Source organism: Penaeus monodon, chromosome 38 (assembly GCF_015228065.2).
Source record: "Penaeus monodon isolate SGIC_2016 chromosome 38, NSTDA_Pmon_1, whole genome shotgun sequence".
Classification (NCBI taxonomy): Eukaryota; Metazoa; Arthropoda; class Malacostraca; order Decapoda; family Penaeidae; genus Penaeus; species Penaeus monodon.
In genome coordinates this window covers 3199551-3222050 of record NC_051423.1, presented here as the reverse complement: position 1 = coordinate 3222050, position 22500 = coordinate 3199551, and the positions used below count along the sequence as shown (strand labels likewise).

The window sequence follows — 22500 nt, the reverse complement described above, 5'->3', positions numbered from 1 at the left end:
GCCGGAGGTTCATGCCTCGGCCGTCAGTACTTTAATAATAAGATCATAAAAAAGGAAATGCAGTTTCCGGACTTGGCATCCTGACGGGGTCGGACGCTCCTCGAGATCGGTTGCTGTTATTTTCGAGTGTGATTTTAAGGCCGCAGCGGGAATTAATGGGCGGAGGGAGGAGCCCTCGGGGCCCTTCCGCCGCGGGTGAGAGGGCAGCGGCCAGCGGCGGCGAGGAGGACGCCTTTGGCTCACGGCGCCGCTCGGGGAGGCGAGGAGTAGGGCTTCTCCTGCCAGGGTCTTGGGCTTGGCCTCCGGGCCGCCGCCGCCGCCGCGCTGCCTGGCTTCCGGGCTTTCTGCGGGCGGGCGAGGTCGCTCTGCTTCGGGAAAGCCTTGGGGCCGAGTCCCGCCTGAGGCTGCGTCGCGCGCGGGTCTTGACACTTGCCTTTGGTAAAAGTGTCTGGGTTGGTTTTCGTGATTGTAAGGAGGCTGTTTTGTGTGTCAGGTGTCTGTTAGATTCAATATTTTATAGATTATTATCCATTGGGACTTTGGGGCACAATGTGTGGTTGGAAGTAGTGGCCCAGACGGGAAACTTTGTAGTGTGAAGACATTATATTGCGCACGGCTGGCTGCACGCTTTTCTGCTTTTTCTGCACACTTTTCTGTTCCCTTTCTTGTTGGCTCTGCAAAGTTGTCGGAGTGCCTGTTTACCGCCCAGTGTGGATTGGCCCATTACGAACTGAATGAACTACAAGATTTACCAATTAAACTGAACCATACTGTGTTGTGCCGTCAATGACAACCCATTTTGATAGCACAGAAATGATGTATAAGTAATGTATCATCCATAAGAGACATTACATATGCAAAATAATAATTGTGGAAAATTAACTGCTCATTTTTGGAAAACGGAAAATTGAAAATAACTTGCCCGTGCATGTGATGTTTCTAGTCTGGGTAGTTGCAGAGTTGGGGGGAAAAAATTATGTGAGATGATAGAATGATACAAACCAAGACAAAGCTCTTCATAGGCAATATATATGCAAATGCTTTCCAAAGTTGCTGTATGTAAAAGAACAGAGAAGATTGTCCATTTTTGCCCAAGTTGATTATCTTAACAGTCTCAGTCAATGCAGCCCAGGATAAAAAAGAGCATAACTGTTTTAGCATGGACAGCTAGGAGCAGGCTTGACTTCTTCTGACGAGAAGATAACATCCTCTCCTGAGAGCTGGTCTGCTATAAAGTGATTGGATGTCCTTCTGGCATGGATGGTTAAATGTCTGGAGCTACCTTTTCTGATATATGGCTAAATGATAAATGGAAATTGGCTAAAACAGAAATGCATTAGTCAGTAGTTCATTAGTAAATAATGAAAGTCAGAGGAACTACCATTTCTAAAACATATCTTTATGAACCCTTTGATTTTGGGTGCTCTACTGACTGCACGAGGCCGAAAGCCCAGCCATTAGGCTTACTTGATTGGCCACTGTTACTGGTGTGTGGCTTGTAGGCCAGGTGCACACGAACACTCATGTGCGGTGTCAAGAGTCCTTGCCTCCCCTTTGCGATGTTATTATCTCTTTTTATGACTTTTTTTTTTTCTCTCTCCATTTTCCAATGTCTGTGTTTGTCATTGCATTATGTGTATCCAGAAGGTAACCAGATGGTAATAGACAGCTTTCCTTACATAGCCTGCATTATCATCTTCCTAAGTAGGCCAAACTCGGGGGGAATGATAATAACAATAAGTAACATTTTTTTTATTGGTGTCTTTGTTTTCTCTAATATTTAATTTTCTGTAATACAACCTGCACCACTAGTCATGTCGGCCAGGAATAGGATCTTGAGCTTGGAAATAGTGTCCTCCCAGGAGCAAGCACTCTTCAGGTCATGGCTCATGGATGGTACATTTCATATTAGTTTACTGATAAGAGTAGTGCAAGGGCCCCTTCCTAAATACCCTCCGAGTCTAAACGCCCTCCAAGGCCTTTATGCACTGGTGGCAAGCCCTTTCTGTCACCTTGGCCTTAAGTCGAAATTCTCATGACAGCAAGTTACTGTCATTTTGTCCCTCAGCCAGATTTTTCCACATCGATATATTCACATCACCCACCCCTCAAAGCCAGATTGTGGGGATTAAGTAATTGTTATTTTAAGGGTGTTATAGAAGTGGTCCTGATGAAATGTGCCTTGGATTTCATCAATCTACAGTTCCATGTACACTTTAGTCCAAGTATCAAGTTTAAGAGTCCACATATCAAACACACACAAAAAAGTAGGCCCTGGGAAGAAAGATAGAGCAGCTGATTAGCCACATAGAATAATTTTTTTTGTGGAAATTCCCATCAAAACAGATAATTTAGGTGACTCAGGTCAGGAAACTGATAAGATGAACAGCCATTACTGATGTTAGCCAGAAGTCACCCACATAGGCCTAAGTTGATGGTGTTAGCATGATTTTATTGATGATAATAATGTTTATTATTATTATTATTATCATCATCATCATCATCATCATCATCATCATCATTATTATTCTTGAGTTTGGGGTCAATTTGTTATAATGAATTTTCTTATCACAGAAAAAAAGAAAAAGAAAGAAAAAAAGTATATATATATATATATATATATATATATATATATATATATATATATATATATATATATATATATATATATATATTATAGGTGACTAAAATTTTTCTCCTTATTTGCAGATTCCACAATGAGTTTTACAAGTGACGAAGTGAATTTCCTGGTATATAGATACCTACAGGAATCAGGTATGTTCCTCAAAAGTTGAAAATATGTTGCTTGTCTCTCTTTAGGAGGCATACAATTAGAGAGAGACAGAAACAGGGATTTAGTTCAGTGACAATCTGTTATATTGGTACTTTATAACCCCCCCCCCCCTCCCTTACAGAAGATTTGTATTATAACACAGTTGCTTTAAGAATTCTTTTATAGAAAGATGAAACTAAATGGAGTCCATTATAAAGGTATGCTTTAATGTTTGGGTTATTGCATGCATTACCCTTTTGATAATGTGTCTGTTCCGTTCCACAGGATTCTACCATGCAGCGTACGTATTTGGTATCGAGTCTCACATATCACAGTCAAATATCAACGGCGCCCTGGTTCCGCCTGCAGCTCTCCTCAGTATAATACAAAAGGGATTACAGTACACAGAGGCAGAAATTAGTATAGGGGAGGTGAGTACTTGGGTTGTTATTAGCCTAAACTTCCTTTATGCTCTGATGCTTGTTATCCATAGCTTGGCTCTGCTTTCACTAATTTTGGTGTTCATGATTATTTATTTATCTATTCATTTATTATATGTTTTAGTTTGTTTTTATTTTTATTTTTTTGTTGTTATTCAAATTTTTATAATTATTTTCTAAAGTAGTAACATTATCATATTTCATTTATGTAGATATGTGGCTCAAGCTATTGTTTACCAGAGCTTAATTTCCTAATTAAAAAATACCAGCATTTAAAATTAGTAAGTTGTGATTCCTAATATTCACGTGGTTAATGCTATGCAATTGTGTATCATAATCTTTATCTTCGCAACAGGATGGCTCCGAGAGACTCATTGACAGCCTCTCCCTCATTGATGCGGTGATGCCAGACGTCGTTGCCTCCAGACAACAGCAAAACCAACAGCAAAAAACTGTAGTCAAAACAGAAATTCCGAGCACAAATGGGGATGAAGGTAAGGCCTATTTCAGGTTCATTATTGCTTTGTTTTTCTTTGATGGAGTTTAGAGATAATCATTTTTTGTGTGTGTGTGTATGCGTGTGTGTGTGTGTTACGAATTTAAACCTTTGATTAAAAGAATGAAAGTATGGGGGAAATTGTCACTTATGTGACGTCTTATCTTTGAATAATGTAAAGATTTACAGAGATTTACTAACTGTACTTTCCATATTGTCCGAAGATAGATATGATGTCTCTTAAGATATTATGTATTGTTTTTCAATTAAGAAGTAGCAAGCAGTCATTGGAACTCGAGTAATAAAGGAAATATGTCTAATTCAGGGACCACGGGAGAAAACATGGACGTTGACAACAGTGTGGAGATCCCCCTCAACAAGGCAACAATATTGAGAGGTCACGAATCCGAAGTGTTCATCTGTGCCTGGAATCCAACCACAGACCTCTTGGCCTCAGGGTTTGTATTGATTTATTTATATATATTTATTTATTTTTATTTATTTATTTGTTTATTTATTATTTTTTCTTTTCTTTTTTCTTGGTGTGTAGTTTTTCCCTCCTATTTGTATTTTACGAAAGAGTTTGACTCTTTGCTCCATGATATGAATGAACTTTTCAAGGAAAGGTTTTAAAATATTTGTATTATAATAACTGCATTTATGAGCGATGTACGTTCTTCTATTGTTTTTTATTAATGGGAAGATGATGATGGCGAGGAATGTCATAGAATTGTTTTCCCTTTCAGATCAGGTGACAGCACCGCTCGCATTTGGAACATGAACGATAACAGTACTTCTCCCAATCAGCTCGTCCTCCGTCACTGCATCCAGAAAGGAGGCACTGAAGTTCCCAGCAATAAGGACGTTACCTCCCTTGATTGGAATGTAAGTGTGACTAATTAGCTTATTGAATATTCTGTTTGATGGAATTGTGTAAGCATTCTTTGTAGGTTGAAATATATACATATATACATATACACATATACATATACACATATACACATATACACATATACACATATACATATACATATACATATACATATACATATACATATACATACATACATATATATATATATACTATATATAATATATATACAATATATATAATATAATAACATAATAATATATATATATAATATAATACATATAATACAAATATATACATATAATATACATAATAAATATAATAAGATATATAGTAGACAGATATATAATAGATAGATATATAGATAGATAGATATATAGATAGATAGATATATAGATAGATAGATATATAGATAGATAGATATATAGATAGATAGATATATAGATAGATAGATATATAGATAGATATATAGATAGATATATAGATATATAGATATATAGATATATAGATAGATATATAGATAGATATATAGATAGATATATATATATATAGATAGATAGATAGATAGATAGATAGATAGATAGATAGATAGAAGATAGATAATATATATATATATATATATATATATATATATATATATATATATATATATATGTATGTATATTTACATATATATTTTTATATATATATTCAAAGTTTTAGTTACATGATCATATATGCAATTAGTTTAAGTGTGTGCTTCTGCTTCTTACTTACCGTATGTATGTCATATTGACCAAGAATGTGTGTCTTAACTAGTTGTTTGGCGAGTCCTTGAGATATTAAAAAAGATATATATATATATATATATATATATATATATATATATATATATATATATATATATATATATAATAGTAATAAAGTATTTCAGGGAAATATCTTTTGTTTTTTAGTGTGATGGAAATCTCCTAGCAACTGGATCATATGATGGCTATGCAAGAATCTGGATGACAGATGGACGGTTAGCATCTACTCTCGGCCAGCATAAAGGACCCATCTTTGCGCTAAAGTGGAATAAGAAGGGCAACTATATTTTAAGTGCAGGTGTAGATAAGGTAAGTTGTACAGGAGCCGAAGAAGCGACCACCACATTTTGGGTCTGAGACCTTTGATGTGCTGGAGGTGAGCCGCCAGCTGCTTACGACATGGTAGATTTAGGAAGAGGAATCACTAATGGAAACTATTGTCACAGGTTTTCTCTTGGCCAAGTAACTGTTGCACTGATACCAATGTCATCAAAGTACCTTCTTTTGACCGACTGCATTTCTCTTCACCCACAGACCACTATCATTTGGGACGCTTCCTCAGGGCATTGTACGCAACAGTTTGCCTTCCATTCAGCTCCAGCTCTTGATGTGGACTGGCAGAGTAACAATTCCTTTGCAAGTTGTTCGACTGACCAGTGCATCCATGTGTGTCAGCTGGGCGAGAACAGACCTATCAAATCATTCCAAGGGCATACAAATGAAGTTAATGCCATCAAGTGGGACCCACAGGGGAATCTTCTGGCTTCCTGTTCAGATGACATGACTCTAAAGGTGAGGCCGACTCCCTTTTTCAATCTCAGTTTAAGGACACAGAAAAATTATATATGTTCTACCACTGTTAATTTTTGTTGTTGGTTAGATGTCTTTTCAGGCTGCTGTAGCTGATGAGGTTCTCATAATTCATATATTTATATTTATTTTATTTTATTTATTGTTTTTTTTACATTTTTTTTTTTTTTTGTCTTTTCTTTTTTGTGCTGAGGTCCTGTGTGACAATGCTTGATGATTGTTGTGTAATGGTTCCCATTTTTACCAACACAGATCTGGTCAATGCGGCAAGACACTTGTGTACATGACCTGCAGGCTCACAGTAAAGAAATTTACACCATCAAGTGGTCACCGACTGGTCCAGGAACGAGTAATGCAAATATGAATCTTATTCTTGCTAGGTATGATATGCAGTTTATTCATTTTGTGATTTGTATTAGTTTTTTTTTTTTTTTCTTTCTTTCTTTCTTTCTTACAGTGTCTTTGAAAAGGAAATTGAATGTAGATTATAGTGAATCTGGAGAGTCTTGTGTTAACATCCATTGTGCTTTACATTTCAGTGCATCATTTGACTCGACGGTGCGACTATGGGACGTAGAGCGTGGTGCCTGTATACATACCTTGACAAAACACTCGGAACCTGTATATTCTGTGGCCTTCTCTCCAGATGGCAAATTCTTAGCATCTGGAAGCTTCGACAAATGTGTCCATATTTGGTCTACGCAGGTAAGTGATGCAGTTGTCTCTAATATGTTGCTTTTCTATGGCACTTTGTTCATTCTGTTGTAGGTTTGTTGGAATACATGCACTAAAAGTTATTGGATAATGAAGTATTTGTATTTCTGTTTTCTTGTCTTTCTTTCTTTTTTTGTGGGGCAGGGGGGCATCTTTGAGAATTCCTGTTAATGAATCTTACTATCTTTGATGATGAGCTATAAGAGAATCTATATTCACATGATGTAATTTGTTTTTGCTTCTGTCTTTCAGACTGGGCAGCTGGTTCACAGCTACAAAGGCACAGGTGGAATCTTTGAAGTGTGCTGGAATTCTCGAGGAGACAAAGTGGGAGCTTCGGCCTCTGACGGAAGCGTTTTTGTTTTGGATCTGCGCAAGTAGTAGAAGGCAGTTAAGACTGAGATGTGTGGTGAACTGTTAAGTTGATGTGAATGGGACAGACTCATTGAAGGACAGAGTGGAAAAAAGGGTAGGACGCAAAAAGTGCTGTTAAGGAAAAAATGAGAATATGGATAATAATTGCAGCTTCAGAAAATGCTTCAGAAGAGAAGGGGAAAAAAAAGGAAGGAAAAAAGACAGAGAGAAAGAGGAGAGATTGCTGGAGTTTTCTTGTTTTCATTGATTCTTATACTAAAGATGATTCTCTATGTTAAATGAACAAAATAATTTTGTGCATAGTGTGAGTTTACTTAAAAGGGTATAATTTTGAAAACAGATAAAAATGGTGATGTCCGAGGAAAAGAAGAGGTTAAGGTGAGAAATGAAGTAATGAAAGAGTAGTGTTCATACATGTGTAAGGAGGATGCTCTGACGCCTCTTTTGTTCCTGTGAGTTTGTTTGAGACATACTTGGGTGCATTGTTTGCAAGTGGCAATGTGACTTTTTATTGCATGACAGGTGAAAATGGTAGTTACCACCATCTTATTATGTAACCTTTTTTTTTTTTTTTTTTTTTTTTTTTTTTTTTTTTTTACATCATTCACATTCTCTTCAGATACATTTGTTTTTCCTCAAGATTATGGCATATGCAGAATTTGTGCAATTTTTAGTGTTATTATTTTTTCACAGATTTCCAATTTTTTAAAAATATATTGAAGCCCAATAAGGAACAACCAGGGGAAAAAATGTTGCTCATGACTGCCAGAAGCGGAGATGGTTTGCGCATTAGGCCAAGGAGACGAAGGTATTGAGGTACCAGTGACGTGGTAGAGGGATGTAGGGCGAGTAGGACTTTTCTTCTTTCTGTCTTTGTTTTTTTTTTATCTATTTATTGTTTTCTTCTTCTTTTCCGTACAACACTGTCAACCTCTGGCTCTCACAGGTTCAAGGAGTTTATTTTTTAAAAATCAGTAAATTGTTATTTTTATTTTTACTTAATTTTTTTTATTTTTGGTTACTGTTACAGGAGCCTCGGCATTGAAATCACTTGGCCTCGTATGTTTGTTCAGATCTTGCTCAGAGGGTAGGCGGAAATGTGGTTTGTTAGTACCTGTATATCAGCTTTTGGATTTCTAGGAAGTTTTTTTTTTTTTTTCATTTTCCTTCATTCTTTATCCCTTGATTTTACATTTACACTTATGGTCTGACCAGGGAGTCTCATACTTGATTTTGAAGTGAAATAGTTGTTGTATATGTTGTGTAATATCTATAGTTCTTGGGTGTTATTTTTCCAGTTTACCGATATGTTTGTGAAAGTAACATAAGACTGGAAACCTGTGTTCCATTAATTGCTATATGTAAGCGTTATCCATTACTTCAGACATGGTTTTCAGCATTGAATATTCCAAGTGGTGTGATCCCATTAATATCAACTTAGGCTAGTGTGAATGCCAACTGTTGCAGGTGGATGGACGAGAGAGCCAACCTTCAGACAGCAAGTCAAAGTGACCTCATAAACCAGAGTTTCAGCCAGTTACAAAATGTCCACTTTTTTTCAGTTTTGAATGGAAGTTCCCCCCTTGAAGTTAATAATTTTTAGGAGCTCGTATTTCAAGACTCTGTCACAAATATAAGTATAATTTGCCTTGTTCTTTTCTAGGCTAGTATATACTAACTTTGTACCTACAGTGATTTTAGAATGAAGCTGAAAATATGGTAAATTTTTCATTTTTATTACAACCTCTTAGTAAAAAGTTCATCTGTCACCAGCATGAACAAAGTGGAATCCTTTTTGATGACAGTTTTCATTATTTTAATGGAAGACATGTCACCAGACACAATTTTCCCAGTGTTTCAATTTATATTTAAGAATAAACCTCTAGTTCTTTTTTATCACATGTTTGATAACTGATGCCCTTTCCTCCCCTCGTAAACAAAGAAGAAAAATAGTGTGTGAAATACCCAACTATCTAAATAGAGTGATATTACTCTATTCATGCTATTGGTCTCATGTGGGATTTATTTATTTTTGTCCTTTCCTAATTTTGCAAGTATTTGTTATTAGTTCTTGTGATGATTGCTTTCTTTGTGGTCATGATTATTTTCTGGTCTTTCTAGACTTCCATTTCTTTTGTAGATATTTTAAACAGGTTCTATATCCTTTGTCCTGGTCTAGCTGCACCTTTCCATGATGTCACTATCTGCATGGAGATTGTGGTTTCCTCACCTTAGAGAAAGTTTCATTGGGATAGTGGTATTCGATCCATTCCTTTATACGGCCTTGCTTTCTACAGTATTACCTTATTTTCAGTATTTTATGAGATATAATGTTTCTCCTTACTTTCCATTTCACACAATTATCTGTGCTATTTTTTTCATCAGTAGAATGATGATTTAGACAGTTCTATAGACACTTATCACATATTATTTATGGTTTGCATCAACACATCAGCATGATAATGTCTCGCAAACTGTTGTGTAAAAAAAAAAAAACTGGGGGACATCACTAAACGCCTAAAAAGAACTTGATTCTTTATCAAAAGATCTCTCTTTCAGGGCTCTCACTGTAAGGAATGGTTGGAAAAGTAACATAGCTTCTACAGTACTTGTCAGTATGCTCTTTCATTATTTTGCTCACAAACATATAAGGACAAAATGACTTGAGAACTGAGAGGCCTGTGGTACAGCTCACTTTGTGAAGCCATACATAGATTTGTTCGACCTGAAGGGTAGAAAATGTTTTTGCTCCAAGCTGAGCCATTTGAGAAAACATTCTGCTTGTGCAATGATAAAATTCCAAAATAGAGAATAGTCATGCAATACTTGCACAAGCCATTCCTTTGTCTTTTAAAGTGTTTAGAGTTGAAGATTGCCAAATGCATGGCTAGAATTCTCAATTTATCAAGAGTAAGAAATAGCTTTCAACCATTGATATTCATTGCTTGACCACATAGGATACTTTATGAGATCAGAGCAAATATTAGGTTAGTCATCTAACTCTTTCCTTCATTATCAATCCATAATGACAAGTGGCATTGTTATTTGCCACCAGACAAGACTGCATGGCAGGAAAGTGACATAAAATGCTCTCAAGATTTATCCAGTTTCTGTATTCACTGGAAAAAAAGTGAGTGTCTTCAAATCTTAGAAATATTGACATCTAATGACTTGAAGATATCACTGAAATGCTTATAACAAATTTATAAAATTCAGAAAGAGAAAGAAAAATGTACTATGAAGTTTAAAAAAAGGATAATATGCAACTTAGTTTTACTTCAAACATGAAATTTTATTGAAGACTAGATAGGTATAATTTACAAATGTCCATCCATCACTTCATTAAGCACTTCCAAAGATGACTTGTTAAATATTGGTTACTCATATCTTTTCTTTGGCATATTATTTATTTCTTCCTTAGCACTATGGAGGAGCAAACAAAACGGGGAAAGTCAATCATTAGTAGCAAGACAACTTCACTGCTATACAATCCATTCACTAAATGAAGATTGGTGAACCCCCATACAGTATATTTCTATGTTAAATACTTATAAAAATGAATATACAAACATATTTACAATCTTTTCTTTTAGCATACACTGATATATAGGTAATATGAGAAATGGAATTTAACAATAATGACACTACATACCAGTGCAATTCTGTTGAGGAAACTTAAATTGTAATTATACATATGTTCATTATAGTTGAATAATAGGTTTCATGTGGCTCACAAACACCTTCGAGAGAGATCAAATCAATGCTGCTTTGATCATAACATCACACATTTCTAACAAAACAATAGAGGCAAACCTGATACAAGTTATTATGCAACGTAAAAAAAAAAAAAAAAAAAAATCAAACCATATGTCATGCTGTAGTTATTATTTACACGAACAGAAAGAAGAGCATATTAAAAAGAATATACATCTTTATCCTTATAGATTGAAACAGGGATAATATTTACAGGTATACATAATGAAGGTTACTTGGACCATACATAATAGCCATTCACTTTTACTTTTCAAAGCAATTTTAACAAATTACTGTTCTGATTCAACTCCTGATCCTGTACAAAATAAACCATATTTTACTAACATACAGTCTATGATATCCTCCCATTAATCTCAAACACATCAAAGTAAGAAATGCCACAGGAAAATGTATATACCAGGAATTCAGCAGAACCGTATATTATTATTCCTTGAAAAATAAACTGTTTTGCTAGCTTTTCAAACCATCAGAAAGGTTAACTGTTTAAACACTCGCCTACATCATGCAGTCACTTGTGCACATGCACAACCACACGCACTACATACATACATACATGCACAGACAATACAAAATATAGTAAAATATAAAGTACATGATGAGCACAGGCATTAATTTTCTTCAATGACCAAAATACCTTTATCTACACAGTTTTCAAATAAGTTAATATTGCTAGCTTCTTTTCTTCTAATGTGATAATATCAATCATTCCTCTCTCAAATGCATTTTAACATTATGAGGTATAAATATATAAGCCAAACTTTTCTTCTTAAAACTATTTCTCCTCTATATTTCCAGCAAAATACTGATATACTAGTGAATGACTCCACGATATAAAATGAATCCATACAAATATACAGATTATTCTCTTTCTATGTTCTTTACTGCAATCAAGGACATTATATTTTCACAAGGTAATTAGCCGGGCAAAACCCTTCTTGACCACGAAACTTGCATGTCCACCATCCAGACTTATCTGCAAAAGACAAAGATGATTTACATAATGCATTACATTTGGTACAGATATAAACAAATGCATTACATTTGGTACAGAGACAAAAAACATACTCAACAATAAGAGAAAACAAAAACAGTAGGAGTTGGTACAAAGATGAAATGAAACATACACGATAGTAAGAGAAACATGAAAACATAGTGTTTTCCTATCTATCACTGTGGCTGTTTCACACCAAGTTCTTTTAATTTTTCATTCTACTGTGACTATAACATGAAATATATCTTTTTATTTTATTACTGAAAATTTTCTGCCATGTCAACATCTAAGGTTATTAGTGCTATACAAAACAGCAATAGGGTGGGGCTTGGGGTAAAGACCCCAGGTAAATTTTTTTGGTTCAGTAAGGCAATGTTTGTGGATTTCCAGAATGGTCAAAACAAACAAATGCACCAGACATCAAAGGTTACGCATTATGGAAGAAGAAAAGGAAACGGAAAGGGGGAAAAGACCTTGCACAATTAGAGGAGGCGAGGGCTGAGGTCCAAGGCAGGGGTGATCCCTACAGTGGGCCTCAGTCTCTGCCTCCTATGCCCGCCTGCCCATAGCAACAAGCAAGGGATGGGGGGTGGGGGCATGAAATACAAGTTTCCTCTTCCTTTAAAATGCAGGACAAATGGAGAGAGAGAGAGAGAGAGAGAGAGAGAGAGAGAGAGAGAGAGAGAGAGAGAGAGAGAGAGAGAGAGAGAGAGAGAGAGAGAGAGAGAGAGAGAGGAGAAAATTATTATATATATATATATATATATATATATATATATATATATATATATATATATATATATATATATATATATATGAAAGATGGAATAATGCAATGCCGCATTGATATCGATAAATAACAACCCTCCCTGACCTAGGTTCGAGTCCTGGTCAGGGAGGGTTGTTATTTATATATATATATATATATATATATATATATATATATATATATATATATATATATATATATATCTTAAAGAGGAAAGTAATTGTCCCTCTCATGTTCAGACAGCAAAAGACATCATGATCAAGATGATAATCATGTTATTTTTTGTTTATTTATTGAAAAATTTCTGCCACATCAACATCTAAGGTTATTTGGCAGTGTATTCAAAATATAGCGATAGCATGAGGTTTGGGGGAAAAAAAAGCCCAGGTAAGAAATTAGTGAAAAGGATCAGAGATGAGTTGATGATTAGGGCAAAGTTTGAACAGTACTAGAGGGTAGTATGGTAGTGAAAAGGGTAGAGAGGGGGAAGCTGATGGGACACAGCATAAGGTAAAGGAGCAAGAGGTAAAGGAGTAGGAGCATTATGATAAAGTTTTGTGGCAAAAAGGGTACGAGTTAGGTTAAGTGGACAGAACAAGGGGATGAATAAGAGAAGAAAAATGAGAGGAGAAGAAAAGACCCTGCAATATTAGTTGAGGCGAGGGCTGAGGCCCAAGGCAAGGGTGATCCACTACACTGGGCCTCAGTCCCTATCTCCTAAGTCCCCATGATAACAATGGACAAGCGATTGGAGGGGGGATTATCATGTTAATGTGCACAAATGCAGATTAACATGATCTCAATAACCAACTGTGCCAAGATTATTCTGAAGGCATCTGCCACTAGATGTTTTTACTTCCTCTGATTTTGATGTTCGTCCAATAAAAGTAGAAAAAACATGGGTTTTGAAGGCTGGAACTTCACAAACTAGTGCCTTTGAAACCATAAAACTCCATGCCTATACAGCACACAAGGCTACAGCTTCTATTGTCATGGCATGTCATAGCGCCAACTGGAATTCAGGCCCACTGTGGCATATTCCCATGTTTGCATTATGTTATAACTGCTGCTCCTTAAAAAATGCACACTAATACATGAATATAAAGCTGTTAAGAAAAATGCTGAAGTGACTTACCTTCCTGTACTAATACCATGATCATTCTGAATCAAAATACATATGAAAAGATAAATTCTACTAAATGCATCAACACAACATCTGAAAATAAAAATAATATAATGAGAAAGATAAAGGTAATAACTGAAAATTAAATATTTTAATACATGAGACCAGGAGCGAATGTGTAGATGCCTACTCCACTGATTCTAGGTCATTACTCTTACTTACATAATAACTCAATAAATGCTTTGTCACCAAGGAATTCATTCCGAGGCCTACCTGATCTCACTTTTTACTATTCCTGTTTTATTTATTTATTATTATTATTATTATTATTTATTATTATATATATTTTTTTATAATAATATTGTTAGCAATTATGATAAGAGTACTAATATCCATAATACTGATAGCACTAATAGTGCATTAGAAGAAGAAGAAGAAAACTGAAAATTCAAGGAATTGGGACAAGAGATCAAAGGTCATTTAGGCCTAGTAGTCAACTTCTAATTGACCATGAAGCTAAACTGACAAAACTGATACAAAACAAACTAGTATGGAGAGTGACCAATGCTAATGGACTGATTGTCAATAACACAGAACAATACTGAAGTAGTGCAGAAAAACACAATATTGTAATTACCCATAGAGTGCCCTGACTTGAGGTACTGTAGGCTTCGGTCTATTAATAGGTGGTTTTGTGGGTAGAGTTGCTGGGGGTCTGTTCACACTACGCAAGCTTCCATTCCCGATGCTCGGCTGATTGTCTGGACAAGGATCACTAGGTGGCGGAGGTGGCTGCACGGCTTGAATTGGAGGATTACCCATCCCAGGCAATCTAAAGGCAGGAGGTCCTCCTCCAGGATTCAGTGGCATTCTTCCTACAGGAGGACGTGGGAATCCAGGATTTGTCACTGGCTGAGCAACTGGGGGTCGGAACTGTGGTCCCACGGCTCCTCTAGGTCTTGGGGAAACTCCCATTAGGCCAGGGGGTTTTGGGGCTGGTCCAGAGGGCCTAGCAAGGGGACTTCCACTGGGGCTCCTGTTTACATTATTCATAATGGGCGGCTGCAGGTTTCTTCTTGAGCCAGGGATGTTATTACTCTTGGATCTCATCTCATTGGCAAGAATTCTTATATCCGGCGTTATCACATGTATACCAGGCCCTGGTAGAGAGAGAGAGAGATATAGAATGCTATTGCTATATATCTTTCATAACATCAGTGCAAAGATTTATAGAAATAAATGGTATCCACCACTGCAATTTCTTTTTTACCAGTTTTTACTTTCAACGGTTCCATTAAAAATCTACAGTAAGAGAACTCCAAAATAAGTGTTTGTAATGATACCAGACATTGGATTTACAGAAAGAAGCAGTCTAACATATCAGTATTTTCAATTAAAAGCATAAAACTAACATACAAATAGCATCAATCACTCAAAGACAAGCTTGGTATCTTTACATCCTACATACAAAGCTGTACTGCATTTTACTACAGTTTTCAAGGATAATGTCATACCTGCAAATTGAACAGAATCCTATGTAAAACAAGAGGAAAAACAAATTTATTTGATTGTGTTTCACTTATTCACTTTTCCTTCCAACTTTAACTTTTTACATAATTGTTCTGAATACACTTTTTTTTCCATAGTTTTTTAATGATAAAGATAAAGGCAAAAGAACAAATTAAATATAGATGAATGAGGAGCTACATTTATTGAAGATTAAAATACACTATATCAATATAAAAACAAAAATAAAGACACGCACACACACACACGCACACGCACACGCACACACACACACACACTCTCTCTCTCTCTTTTACTCTCTCTCTCTCTCTCTCTCTCTCTCTTCTCTCTCTCTCTCTCTCTCTCTCTCTCTCTCTTTGTCACTGTATCTCCCCACAGACACTTGCTCACTGAATCATTCACTCCCTCAAGTGCATGAACCATCACTCACTTGAGGTGGAAGACAGGCCATGTGCAATCTTGACAGACAGCGTAGAACCAGAAGACGAGAAAAGGGGCTCGTCTGTGGTTCCGTCTGTGAATCTGACTCGCCTAGTCCCCCCTCCTCCCCACCCGGTTTTCTTCACTCGGAAGTCGAAGCTAAAAGGATTTTATGAAAATTAAGGACTATAATAACAACAATAATAATAATAGTAATAGTAGCAGTAGTAGTAGTAGTGGTAGTAACAACAGCTATAATAATAATAGGAAGAAGGAAAAGAAAGAGCAGTAACAACAATGATAATGACAAATTATCTATAAAAAATTAAAAGAACTAAAAGTATTTTGAAGATTATGATATAAATTTCCTCAAAGATCACTTTTCTCAATAGTTATCACAGTAAGACATTCAGTAACACTTTGTGAAGAAACAGATTGAAAAGTTACAGTTGTACAAGGCTTTTACTGCTGGAAAAAAAAAAAAAAAAAAAAAAAAAAAAAAAAAAAAAAAAAAAAAAAAAAAAAAAATATATATATATATATATATATATATATATATATATATATATATATATATATATATATATATATATATATATATATATATATATCTTGTCCTTAGTAACCATGTTAAGCTTGATAAGCAGAGTAAGAGTGAGAATACACAATTTCACAGACTTATATTGTAGTCACATGAATCAATGCCACTTGCTTTATAAAATTATTTTTCAGTCACCCTTCATAAATCGCTTTCAGATTTTTGTTTCAGTCTTTAAAAGTAAGAAATGAAACATGAAATTACACTAAATACCTGTTAATGAAGTTCAGAGGCAGCTCTCTGTTATATCTTTCTTTCAATTTGTTGTTGAGAACCATCAGAAATTCCGTCTTGAAGCGTATTTCCAGCAACGACTCGTAGTCATTCCGGACGTGGATTAGGACCAAGTCATCTTGGTAGGTGGACAGAGTAGCCTGGAAGAAAGATCAGAATATGGCCTCAAATCAAGAAAAGAAAAGAAAAGAAAAGAAAAAAGAAGAGAGAGAGAGAAAAAAAAAGCCTGATCAACTATCTATGAAAAAAAAAAATTATGGAACAGCACCATATCTATTCGCATGGACAGATTCAGCCATGAGCTGAGAGAGAGAAAGAGAAAGAGAAAGAGAAAGAGAAAGAGAGAGAGAGAGAGAGAGAAGAGAGAGAGAGAGAGAGAGAGAGAGAGAGAGAGAGAGAGAGAGAGAAAGTGAGAGAGAGAATATTAAGACCACCAAACAATAAGAATGAACTTCAAAAGCATGACAATTACACACATCTTATCACCAAGGAAGCTAAACTGGTTGTATTTTCCGGGCTTACTTGAGAGAGATTTTCCAAGTCGATTTTCCTCTTGATGACATCTTTGATCAGACCTTTTTCTGGCCCTTTCTTGACCTGCATTCGCCCAATCAAGTACAAGTGGGATTTGGTCAAGATGAGATCTCTTTTGGTCCTCTTAAACCTACGGTCAAATTTGTCCACTGTCAGCGCAAACTCCACCTGAAATACACATAAAAGAAGTTTAGATTTTTTCTCTTTCCTTTTTCCAAACTTACATATCATTAGTTACAGAAAAAACAGATCAAACTTTTTAATCAAAGTAACAGTAATAACAAAAGCAATAACTAAGAGTCCATTATTGTTAATTCATTTCATAAAATAAAATAAAAATGTCCACTTTCAAAGACATTTTCAAAATGGACCAATGTGCTCAGTTTGAATGAATTACTCGCATCCATAACGCTATGAAATGCAACAAATGCTCTCACCTTATCTCTCCTTGGAATCAGTGCTGTTAGGCCTGGTTTGTACTCAACACCAATATAATCTCCGTAGAAGTTTCTGTTCAGGGAATTCCTGCGACGTTCCTTCCTGTTCACTAGAAGATCACTAGCTGCCATTTTCTCCTTTAGATACCTCTGCTTACTATAGAAAGAGGACAGAGTCATTCAATACATTTGTGTTCATCCATCACCAAAGTACAATATCAATTAAAATATTGTATGTAACATACAAGTCATACAATCCATGATTGGAAGACTTTCAATGTTATCAAAAAGAACACACCAGAAGCTATCCAATCTCACTTACACAATGTATTCTTAGTTTATCTTTTTACACAAGTGCAGTATTCACCAATTATGTAGGCATAATATGTAGCATGTATGTATTTATTTCTCAACAAAAATCTTTCAGTTTTGGCAGAAACAATTGCAAAACCAAATGTACCTAAAGTATTTTTTGAATGCCTTCTGGATGACTCTTGCATAGTGGTCGAACTTGCGCTCTCTTGATTCTTCTAACATGTAGAGTGACTCCGGGTCCTTTGGATAGATTGTATATGTTTGATACACAAAAAAATGAATAAAATGAAATAAATGCACATGTGCAATGAATATAATCCTCTTCATCCAATCATCATACCTCTATTCCTAAAATTAGTAATAATAAAATACTAAGAGCAGTAATTTGAAGAACCAATGAAAAGGTGATACTAGACACCAATACAATAAAAAAATGACATATCCAATTCTGTGCAACTCCTAACCTGCAATGTACATTCTAAATTATATATCCAAGTCTGTGCAACTCCTAATCTGCAATGCACAGAGACTGACGAAATGCTCATTGAAAGCACACACCAAAAATAGTAATCACTGACCTTCACAAATATTTTACTTCGTCCGATCTGGTACTGCGCGGGATCCATGTTGACGCTGCGCATTATGACATGTATGCCTTCTGTGGGCTCTCCATGCCAAGCTGGCCACGTCTCCTTGGTGAGGATGGCGTACCTGTGCAGGAATTTCTGGTAAGGACGGCGGTACGCGAATCCTGCTCGCTTGACTTTGATGTTCTCCTTTAAACCCAAATATTCCACCTAAGAAAAGGAGAGAACAAGAGACATGACTCAAAGATTATTAAGACAAAACCAAAGACAACGAGAAGTAAAAAAAAATAATATTCACTATTTTCAAAAAAGGACAACCTATTTCTCATTCCAAAATATCTGTTTTTTTCTGTCCTACTTTAGGAGCTGCACCAAAAGGATTTCTTACCTGATGCTTAACCATTTGTTCATCCCAGTCGTGGGGCTTCTTAGTTTCATTGGGCTTGATGCAGCGAATGTAGTGAGGGACACACTTCATCAGCGTCGTGACTAACTCATTGGCCTGAGTGCGGATCTTCGTGCCTGCCGTGGTTGGCCGCGTCTTGGACCCCTTTTGAAGCACGTCAGGGAAGAGGCTGCGGATGAACGTGTTGGTGCTTCCTTGCATGACCTGGAAGTGGAATGGAGTTAAAAATTGCTATAAATACAAATAAAAGAACCATTGCCTTTGAGTCAAAATCAGACTGTTCTACAAGTTTAAATTTGAGAAAATCTGTAACAATGTACTTTTGATTTTGTTTTATTTCAAGTCTATTTACATTATGAATGATCTAAAAACAACAATAATAAAAATAAAACAGTTTGAGTAAAAAGCATCACAGATAATTCATAAAAATATAATATTCCACTTATCATAAACAGCAAATACTTTTGAAAGAGACAGCATTTCACACAATAAACAACACAGAAATCTGGAAGATACCTCAATAATGTCTGTAAAAAGCACATCTCTATTCTTCTCACAGAAGTTTTCAACATGGTAGGAGACGTTTCCTGCGTAATGCTTAATGGTGAAGCCGTGGTTGAAAGGCTGGTAGTGAGGATTGCTCCCGACCTGTAATCAAACAAAAAACGCCTCAAAAATACTGCGACAAAAATAAGCAACTTGACAAAACCAATGTGGAACCACCTCATATGTCTCAACAAAAACATTATGTGATGCAGAGGGAGAGAGGGAGAGGGAGAGAGAGAGAGAGAGAGAGAGAGAGAGAGAGAGAGAGAGAGAGAGAGAGAGAGAGAGAGAGAGAGAGGAGAGAGAGAGAGAGAGATAGAGAGAGAGAGAGAGAGGAGAGAGACGAGAGAGAGAGAGAGAGAGAGAGGAGAGAGAGAGAGAGAGAGAGAGAGAGAGAGAGAGAGAGAGAGAGAGAGAGAGAGAGAGAGAGAACAGATTTGTCTCCTACTCTTTTGCTATTTTCCACAGGAAGCCAAAAGAAAGAATTCTGGCTAAAGAGATGTTGCTATAGTCTGGCTTTACATCTTTCACCACCCTAAGCTACTGTCTTACCTGTGAGCTCATCTTGTTACGGAACTCATCATCAGCTCCCTCGGAAACAGCGCTCATGGTAGCACACGTGTCGTCCAATATGCACATGATTCCAGGGGGTCTCTTGCTCTCAATGAGGTCACATACAACTTTATTGTTGAAAAATTCAATGGGCTTCCATTGAATTCCCTGTAAGAGTAAATTATGAGTATTCTATACCATGATTCTACTCCAGTTTCAAGTGCAAATGTCCAAGTAAACAAATAAAAAATATGACCGTAAATATTCTGTTAATATTCACAACCACTGATATACAATTCGAAGCACAGTACCTCAGACTTGTATTCTTCTTGTTCACTCTTCAGCGTCAACTCAATGAAAATCTGCTGCAGTTTCTCATTCACATAGTTGATGCAAAACTGCTCAAATCCATTGCGACCAAATATTTCAAAGCCATAAATGTCGAGGATGCCAATGCTGAATAAGTTGGCATCGGTAACCATAGCTTTATTGACAGTCTGAAAAGATATTTAATATTAATTCATGTAATGTCGCTTGTTTTTATTTAGATACTGAACTCCCAAAATAACTTAAAAAATAAAATAATGATAAAAAAACAATTATCCATTAGCTATACCTCCTTTACAATTGAAAACATCACTCTAAAACTGATAAATCTTTTGAAAACTGACTTAGATAAAAATAGAACCCATATCGATCAAACCTCCTTACCTCAACAATATAATCAAACATCCTTGAATAGAGTCCTTTACACCAGGCATCCCGAGCAAACTGAGCCTGTTCCAGATTGAGTGTGACGTCCACTCTCTCCGACTTCCCTCCCCACTTGCTGTCGAACACGCGGCTGGTGAGCTTCTGGCCTAATTTCTGGGCGTCTATCCCCAGGAGGTAGGCAGGGAACTGCAGATCTTAATACAAAAATTGGGCATAAAAGATCAGAACTTTTAAAAGAAAGAAAGAAAGAAAGAATGAAAGAAAAAAAGGATATCAAATTTAGTTGTAAATTTTTCTTCTACTGTATAACACTGGCAATATAAAATTCTATATCAACAATTATTAAGACACTGCTCTTACATGCTTCATCAGCTATAGTGGCCGCATTGTTCTGCTCTACAAAAGAAATGTTGCCCATGTGCAGAATGGCTGCAACAACAGACAGAATGTCCATCTGCCTCTCTTCTGCTATGCCCATCACAGACATTGCTGGAGGGGAAACAACCTGCTTTACAATTGTATGTAGCAATGACATATACACAAGGCAAAGCACATCTAAAAGGAAACAATATGTCTCTCCCAAGGTACCTCCCATCCTCAAACCACATCTTACCTCTGAGTGTTTCTTGGAATTCATGCGCGTCATTGGTGCCATCCACCTTATATACGCCACTCTGGCTGAGGTAGGAAAAATAATCCGGTGTGGAAATTCCCAAGTTGTTTTTCATGTCACCTGTTGCTCCTGCACATAGCTGATAGAAGATGTGGAAGTTGCGCTCGCCCTCGTTGAGCGAGTGAACCCTCGACTTCTCCAACAGAAAATTTGAAATCTTTCCTCCAAGAGGTTCACCACCACTAGAAAACTGAATTTCTATATATTTTCCCTGAAAATTAAAACTCTGTTAAATGTATATCTTATGCAAAGGTACAATAAAGTCCATGTTATTCTGAATGCATATTCTATACAATTACAAAAAACTTGTATATTAAAAACAAGAAAACAAAATTAATTCCATATAATTTAAACATGTTAATGCTTCACAGCACTTACAAATCTTGAGGAATTGTTGTTTCTGGTTGTCTTTGCATTTCCAAAGGCTTCTAGCAAAGGATTTGACTCCAGTATAATGTCTTTAACATGTTGGACTCTCTGTCCACCTCCAGATATGCGAGTTATATAGTTCATTATAAACTTTGCGGAGACGGTCTTTCCTGCTCCAGATTCACCGCTGGAAAAATATAATAATTTGCTAATGACATGAAAGAGAATGGATTCTGACCTAAAAAGAAATGTACTGAATTTAAAGCTAAATACAAATTTATATAATTTCTAACTCACATTTTTCAGTATATCATTATGCAATTTTTTTTCTTTACTACTCTTTCTATCCTGTTGAACACCACTTACTCACCCTCTACTAGTCTTATCTGGCTGTCTATTTTATTTCATCTTTCATCTTCAAATTCCAAGCCTCTCTTGTAAGTCTAGATATTCAGTAACCAAACAGTATAGAATGAGTTGATTTTTCCTCACTGGCTGTTAACCTATCAATTACCACTTGCTACTAACCTTATGATGACACACTGGCTATCTGAATCGATCAACATGTTCCGGTACATTGTATCAGCAATTGAATATATGTGAGGCGGAACCTCATACTGCGCTGCACCCTGATACATCTCAATTTCACGTTCTCCAAAGTAAG

At 36.1% G+C, this 22500-nt stretch overlaps 2 protein-coding genes and 1 long non-coding RNA gene across 5 annotated transcripts in view; 1 reads left to right on the top strand and 2 right to left on the bottom strand.

Moving 5' to 3' along the window:
• LOC119596478 (F-box-like/WD repeat-containing protein TBL1XR1) overlaps positions 1-7445 on the top strand; it is a 7581-nt gene extending 136 nt beyond the window's left edge. The window contains exons 2-11 of the mRNA XM_037945749.1: positions 2710-2775; positions 3059-3204; positions 3569-3707; positions 4035-4167; positions 4456-4594; positions 5516-5677; positions 5903-6160; positions 6431-6558; positions 6718-6883; positions 7145-7445. Of these exons, the coding sequence (XP_037801677.1) occupies positions 2718-2775; positions 3059-3204; positions 3569-3707; positions 4035-4167; positions 4456-4594; positions 5516-5677; positions 5903-6160; positions 6431-6558; positions 6718-6883; positions 7145-7273 (1458 nt within the window). The 5' untranslated portion in view covers positions 2710-2717 and the 3' untranslated portion in view covers positions 7274-7445. The remainder of the gene's footprint in view (positions 1-2709; positions 2776-3058; positions 3205-3568; positions 3708-4034; positions 4168-4455; positions 4595-5515; positions 5678-5902; positions 6161-6430; positions 6559-6717; positions 6884-7144) is intronic.
• Positions 7446-10538: 3093 nt separating this feature from the next.
• On the bottom strand, positions 10539-13969 carry LOC119596479. Its single transcript, XR_005230762.1, has 2 exons — positions 13937-13969; positions 10539-12014 (listed from the first exon to the last, which is right to left on the bottom strand). It is a non-coding gene; the product is annotated as an uncharacterized LOC119596479 (long non-coding RNA).
• Positions 13970-14539: 570 nt separating this feature from the next.
• LOC119596477 (unconventional myosin-Ie-like) overlaps positions 14540-22500 on the bottom strand; it is an 88694-nt gene continuing 80733 nt past the window's right edge. For all 3 annotated transcript variants that reach the window (XM_037945746.1, XM_037945748.1, XM_037945747.1), the window contains 16 exons: positions 22365-22500; positions 21846-22023; positions 21408-21678; positions 21155-21283; positions 20792-20988; positions 20392-20577; positions 20081-20248; positions 19499-19630; positions 18965-19186; positions 18568-18786; positions 18135-18229; positions 17675-17831; positions 17226-17405; positions 16683-16843; positions 15882-16030; positions 14540-15084 (listed from right to left, as the gene is read on the bottom strand). The exon at positions 22365-22500 is cut by the window's right edge and continues 56 nt beyond it. In XM_037945746.1, the coding sequence (XP_037801674.1) occupies positions 14558-15084; positions 15882-16030; positions 16683-16843; positions 17226-17405; positions 17675-17831; positions 18135-18229; positions 18568-18786; positions 18965-19186; positions 19499-19630; positions 20081-20248; positions 20392-20577; positions 20792-20988; positions 21155-21283; positions 21408-21678; positions 21846-22023; positions 22365-22500 (3107 nt within the window). In that variant the 3' untranslated portion in view covers positions 14540-14557. The remainder of the gene's footprint in view (positions 15085-15881; positions 16031-16682; positions 16844-17225; positions 17406-17674; positions 17832-18134; positions 18230-18567; positions 18787-18964; positions 19187-19498; positions 19631-20080; positions 20249-20391; positions 20578-20791; positions 20989-21154; positions 21284-21407; positions 21679-21845; positions 22024-22364) is intronic.